At 37.1% G+C, this 7,042-nt stretch overlaps 1 protein-coding gene across 1 annotated transcript in view; it reads left to right on the forward strand.

Annotated features, from left to right (window-relative positions):
* Positions 1-1,435: 1,435 nt before the first annotated feature.
* The window catches only part of LOC107665834 (dynein heavy chain domain-containing protein 1-like), a 13,921-nt gene continuing 8,314 nt past the window's right edge, over positions 1,436-7,042 (forward strand). The window contains exons 1-7 of the mRNA XM_016456879.1: positions 1,436-1,464; positions 1,860-1,970; positions 2,058-2,228; positions 3,207-3,385; positions 3,490-4,500; positions 5,988-6,165; positions 6,241-6,351. Of these exons, the coding sequence (XP_016312365.1) occupies positions 1,461-1,464; positions 1,860-1,970; positions 2,058-2,228; positions 3,207-3,385; positions 3,490-4,500; positions 5,988-6,165; positions 6,241-6,351 (1,765 nt within the window). The 5' untranslated portion in view covers positions 1,436-1,460. The remainder of the gene's footprint in view (positions 1,465-1,859; positions 1,971-2,057; positions 2,229-3,206; positions 3,386-3,489; positions 4,501-5,987; positions 6,166-6,240; positions 6,352-7,042) is intronic.

Below are 7,042 nucleotides of genomic sequence, written 5' to 3' on the forward strand. Positions count from 1 at the left end.
AACAGACAAGACATGGAGTTGCTGAAGGCCCAGCTTAGTACCTCAGAAGCTCAAGAAATGGAGTCATGTGCTGCTCTCAAACTGGTTGAATGCCACATTAAAGATTGGATGTCAGCAGGAAAGGTATAGCTAAAATTGTTAAGGAGTATTTCAATTTCAATTCAAGAATTATTCAAGCAATGTGTGTAACCCATTATTTGACATTTTTATATATTACAGGAAGCAAAGTTAGCTAATCGCAGCATTCCAGGTGACGCCCTGCTTTTGGCATCTGTTGTTACATACTTGGGTCCATTCGGGCCTGATGTTCGACAGGAGCTGCTCCAGAAGTGGCACAAACTTTGTCTGGATGGTGCAATTAATATGAAACCCGAGGACCCACGTGCAACAATTTTCAAAGATGTCCCCCTTGCAACTTGTGACCACTATGTGGCTATTCCTGTCAGTAAGACATTTAAAATTGCCTTAAATCGAATACTTGGACTAGATCTGCATCGCATCCATGGAGATTCCACTGATCTGGTCCTGAGTGTTCTTCTCTGGTGGGGGCACGGATTTGCTTGGTCTCAGCGCTGCCCTCTACTGGCAGATCATCATAAACACGAGGAACCCAGCTCTCAGACATCGTTTCCTCCTGGTCAGCATGACAGCCTGCCTTATATATATATATATATATATATATCTTACACTAAAAAAAAAAAAAATGGTTCCAAATAGTACCAAATTAGGGTTCTCCGGCTTGTTCACTGGAAAAACAATGGTTCTTTATTGGCACTGATGGTTCCTTGAACTTTTAACATCCGTGGAATCTTCCCACTCCACAAACTGAATGGAAAGCAGAAAAATTCTTTAGATTGTTGAAATGTTCTTTACACGAAGACAAAAACGGTTCTTTTAAGAACTGATCAATGAAAGTTCTTTGTGGAGCCCAAAATGGTACTTCTATGGCATCACTGCAAAAAACACCTTTTAAGACATTTTAAGAAGTATATCAAGTACCTGTTGATAGTGTGTTGACAGTCTGTGTAGTTGTAATGATTAGTCCACTGAAGGCGAGCGTAGTGAAGAACCCATGTGCAGTTTATTTACAGGCGTGATCCAAAATACAAACATAATCCAAGACTAGAGACACAGACTTGACTAGGCATGAACAGATGAACAGCACAAACAGACTAGACTCACCGACAGTGGGTTACAACTTCAATACACGACAAAGCACAATGGGAACATGATGGCTACTTATAGCAGACAAGGAGGGTCACATGACATGAACAAACCAATGGGAAACAAGACACATGACTAAGACTACCAATCAGAACATGACACATACACAAGGCAGAGCTACATGAGGGCAAGGGAAGCATGACACTGACAGCATGAAACAATTACAACATAAAAGACATGGAAAACATGAAAATGAAACAAAACCCAAACACCAAACCCCACATTACAGTAGTTGAATGGGTGAGCTCCAGAAAATCAGTAATGAATTGGCTTTGAAAGGATTTTTTGACAGTTACAGATTTTAAAAAATCAAAAAATTAAGGAATAAAGAACGAATAGGCTCTTGAATAACAAACTCTGATAACAATAATAATAACTCTAACACAATGAACCATTTTAGCATAAAACGGATCAGCATGATATGGTTTTAAATAGAACTGATACTATGTGTAAAGTAGGGTGACCAATGACCATACGTGCCATTTTCCCTGGACGGGTCCTGGCCAGGATTTCTATATTGCCTAAAATATCTAGGTTGGCACGTATGGTCACCCTATGTAAAGAACCTTTAAAGAACCATCTTTTTTAGAGTGCATTTTAAAAATATCTTTCAGTTATGGTGAGATTTGTTATAGGTCAGATTACAAGATGTGAAGAAAAAGCCCATGAGGAGGATAAATATGGACTTATAGTTTCTGCTGATGATCCACAGTTATTTGATAAACTAAGTCATGGAGCAAAAGAAGGTCAGTCATCTGCAAAGACTTCTTCCGTTTCATTTTCATATCTACACTGTAAACCGTTGAAGCTTACTTTGCTTTCATCCACTGCAGGTCTAAGTGTATTGGTGACGCATACTGAACGAGCAACATCAAACCTACAAATCCTTCAGATATTTGTTACGCCAGCAAGTTCCCGTGGTCAGAGCCACTCGGTTCAACCTGATCATCCGGACTTTCGTCTCATTATGAGTACTTCCCTTCCAGTCCAAACGCTGATACATGGTGAGAGATTAAGGATGTGTGATGTGTTGATTCTGCAGGATAGTCATAGTATGATCCTTTTTCAAGCCTTTGAAGCAGGGCTTTTTTTTTTTTTTTAAATGTTTCAAACCAAGGACCCCCAAATATGCTGATGGGTATAGGACCCCCTTCCTAAAAAATGAAGGCATCTATATATTTTCATGTACCTCATCTATAGTAAAATACATGTATTATATTATATTATATTATATTATATTATATTATATTATATTATATTATATTATATTATATTATATTATATTATATTATATTATATTATATTATATTATATTATATTATATTATATTATATTATATTATATTATATTATATTATATTATATTATATTATATTATATTATATTATATTATATTAAGACAACATGTTTTTTCCAGAATGGAACTGTATTATATTGTTATTGTGCTAAACATATTTTAATTATTTAAATATTATTAAGAATATATTTACTTGATATAGTTTTTTCTTAAATACTTTTAACATTGGATGTGTAAACCTGAAGAACCACATATTTAGTTCAATTCAGATTTGTTTGTATAGTGCTTTTCACAATAAATATAGTTCAAAAAGCAGTTCTACAGAGAATATTGCCTTTCAACCCCCAGTGAGCAAGATAAAGGCAACAGAGAAACTTTGTAGAAAAGTACAACACAAACACAAGCTATTCCCAAGTGCATATATGCCTAGAAAAGATTTCACAAAATTAGATGCAGATTTTTTTTTTACTGTTAAGACTGTCAACAGAATAAATTGAAATTAATCTCATGAAAATATATGAATCATGTATCTTAATGAAAATCTTAAGTTAACATGTTAACCTTGACAGCCCTAAAAAATATTTTTTCCCCCTCACACATTTTCATGGACTCTAGTTTGTATAGCCTTGCTATGAGGTGTTGCCTTATGTTATTAATCCACTTTTTCCCCCCACATTTTCTGCTAGAAATTCACACTTCATTCCTGGAGGAGGTTCAAATGATTGATCTTTCTCCAAGCACGTCTGAAGTTCAGGACCTTTTCTTGACAGAACTGATGCAGACTGTGTGTTTAGAACTGTGGACTCTACATCGTCAAATTCAAACAAAAAAACAGACACTTCAGCATGAACTTTTTCAAAACAAGGTTGGCTGGTGAAGAAGTTAACATCTTTTTTGGAAAGCTAAGCTTTTTGAAATAGGCCTATTCCTAACAGCACGTCCTAATGTCCATTTTTATTATGATTGCAGGTTTCCTTGATGGACTATGTCATGCATGCATCCACACCACTTCTCCAGGACCCCGACTTCCTTCCACACGTGTGTATGTGTCAGAGTGTCTCTCTTGAACTTGAGACAGAAATCAAGGAACTCTCCCAAGAGATAGATCGACACAAAGCCCTGATGGCTGATTTTTATCGAATAGCAGAGCTCGCCACAGCCCTGTACAACGCTCTGCAGGACGTGGCCCGAATTTCCCCATGTTATCTTTTCACTCTTCATGGTTTCCTGCTCACTTTACGGTCAGCTTTAGCCCTGGAGAGCCCAGACGTGAGCTTTCATAGAGTGATGGAGTCCACAGCAGTCATATCTGAGATTACCTACAGGATTGTGTCTCATGTCTTTTCTCAGTATAAACCCCGCTTGTTCAAGAGCCATTCCACTTTATTCAGATTATTGGTATCTGTTGCCGTTATTGTGCACAAAGAGGGATGCCCTGAGGTAGAACGAGTCACTTTCCTCAGAGGATTAAGCAACTGGATGTCTTCAGAGCATTTTTTATCACCGTCTGCACAGTCTGTCCCCGAGCTGCCGAGCTGGATTCAAAAATGCGCACGAGATGATATTTTTCTGTTAGAGAGGATTGAACCATTTTGTGGCCTTGTATCATCTCTGGTAAATTCGTCCAAGCTATGGAGGGAATACCTGCACTTTCCTTCGTCCACAGTGATTGGACCGGTCCCCTGTCAGTCTCACTCTCATTTGTCCACAATGCAGCGGGCTATTCTCTGGAAGACACTGTGTCCTCATTGGCTAGCGGCAGTGGAAGAGGACCTTACAGCCTGTGCGCAAAGACATTTGCTGCATTCATATCCTGGAGATCCTCCAATGAGCTCTGCGGAAATGATCTCCAGCCTTTTGTCTAAAAATCAAGGTCCTGTTGTTGTACGCTTACCAGATAAAAATGAAGAAGTGCCAGTAAGCATTCACCCTCTCCACTTGATTAATCAAATTGCGCAGTGCCAAGTGGACAACAAAGGGGTAAGTTACTGCAGCAGTTGTTATTGAGATCTAAAACACCTAAAAATTGTTTTTGGTAACTAAAATAAATCTTAAATAAAATAAAATATAAATATTAAATGAAAACTTACATGAACATTTAAAATGTTGCCTTGGCATCTAACTAAAACAAATTAGCTGAAGTACTTAAAATTACTAAAACTAAAACTGATATAAAATAAATTAAAGCTAAATAGAAATATAGAAAATAATAATAATACAAATTACATTAAATTACTAGAATTTACACTAAAACAGAAATTATAAAATGGTAAGTTACTGTTGCAGCAGTGTTGTTGATGACTAAGAAAACAAAAAAAAATTGTTTTTGCTGATTACAATAAAGCTGAAATGAAATAAAATACAAATATTCAATGAAAACTTTTCTGATACCATTCTTCCCAGTTTTCCCATCACATATGAGCTTGGAGAGGCAGAAAATATCAAAAATATAATGAAGAAAATATCAGAAAAGTATAAATAAAGTTACTAATAGGTTTTTAATAGGCCTATAATTGAAATTTAATTTGGTGTCCTTGCATTACTTGGATAGGCTAGCCAGGGTTATATTAGTTAACTAAAACTAAATCTAAAATTAAAACCATTAAATAAACATTTTAATTACTACACACAACAAAATTGCTTAAACTTTAAAATTTTAGTCCAACAAGTCGCTGAATTTGTCCGCACACTGAAAAAAAGTTTTCAGTGTGCGGACAAATTCAGCGACTTGTTGGACTAAAACTTTCTCCCTTTTGCTCTACGCACCTGAGAACTCATTGTTCTTTTTGAGCGCACACAATTCCTGTTTGATATATTAAACTTTAAAATGAAAATGAAAATGGAAAATATAAATATAAAAGGTGATTCAGTAAGAACTAGTATTTTAATAGTGTGCAGCTGATATTTTTAAGCCCAAAGTATACTTAAATTTTGACACAGACAGTAGCGTATGCATACCGCCAGTGCATAGACATTCAAAGTTAACTCCATATATAACCATGGCTCCCTTCCTGATGTTGTGGTTTAGGCTCATGGCTGAAAACCAGAAGGTTACTGTTTCGGTTCCTTTAACATTGTTGCCAACATTGTGTCCTTGAGCAAGACACTTACTCCAAGGTGCTCCAGGGGGATTGTCATTGTAATAAGGTCATGGCACTGTTCTATGGATGTCACAGAAACATATATAACTGGCCTGGTCATGTGGAAGTAAATAAAATCTAATTCTAAAAGTCAGAGCTTTGGCCTAGTGGTTAACACATGTGCTCTGTGCTGCTCAGTCCAACTTGTGACATTTCCCTTCTCTCCTCATTATTTCCTGACCTTTCTCTCTCCCAAACAATAAAATAATGGCCATAATATGCTATGGTACAAGGGGTGATCATTCACTTTATAATAAAATCATTATTTTATTATGAAATATAACTATACTTTAAAATTATGTTGCAGCCTGTCATTATTGTCAACAGGTGAAGCTAAGAGTTATTTCTTTCGGGTCTGGTTGCCATCGAAATGCTGTTCTCTCGGCACTAGACAGCGCTGTCCAGAATGGCCACTGGTTAGTCCTGAACAACTGTCATCTGCTGGACTGCTGGGATGTCAGAGTTGTGAACAAGTTAACACAAGTAGTGTACAGCACTACAAAAGGTGACTTAAATAACGATACAAACTACACCTACAATACTTCATTATCTCATTATAAACCATATGGGAATTTGACAGATTTGGAGACAGATGGCGGGCTTCTAAATGCTGCAAGTACAGGAAGATTTGTGCATCCCCAGTTTAGACTGTGGCTCATAACCAAAAGTGACAGGACTCACTCAGTCCCAGGTAGGCAATGCTCTGCACATTACACATCATGATGGCTGAAATGTCTGCGACATGTTATAATGAATACTGTCAACATGAACCATATTTATTTCCTTAAAGGGGTCATATGATGCGATTTCAAGTTTTCCTTTCTCTTTGGAGTGTTACAAGCTGTTCGTGAATAGATAAGATCCCTAAAGTTGCAAAGACTAAAGTCTCAAACCCAAAGAGATATTCTTTATAAAAGTTAAGACTGGTCCACACCCTCCTAAAACGCCTCGTTTAAACACGCCCCCACATGTCTACATCACTGTGTGGGAAGATTTGCATAACACAGCCCAAATGTTCAGTCAAAGAAAGAAGGCGTAACTTTATTGTTGCTGCCACTGCTGCCGCCATGTTGTGGAGACACTGTGTGTTTCGTTGCGAAAGTGAAAATACTTTGTTTGACCTTCCAAAAGAGGACACAACTAGAAATCAGTGGTTAAGTTGTATTTACAACACTGTTCCAGAACAGTTCAACCCAAATATTCAGATGTGTGCAGCGCATTTTATGGAGGACTGTTTCCTGAACCTGGGAGAGTAGACTACAATGCCGGCTGTTCTGACTCACAGTCTGTAAAAACATTTTCATATTTAAAGGATTTGCCACTGATGGTTCAAACGTGAGTTTTGAGCAGTGTAGAGTAGCGCTTGTTGTTTGTCGTTTCTC

This window comes from Sinocyclocheilus anshuiensis, unplaced genomic scaffold (genome assembly GCF_001515605.1).
Source record: "Sinocyclocheilus anshuiensis isolate Anshui unplaced genomic scaffold, SAMN03320099.WGS_v1.1 scaffold920, whole genome shotgun sequence".
NCBI lineage: Eukaryota > Metazoa > Chordata > Actinopteri > Cypriniformes > Cyprinidae > Sinocyclocheilus > Sinocyclocheilus anshuiensis.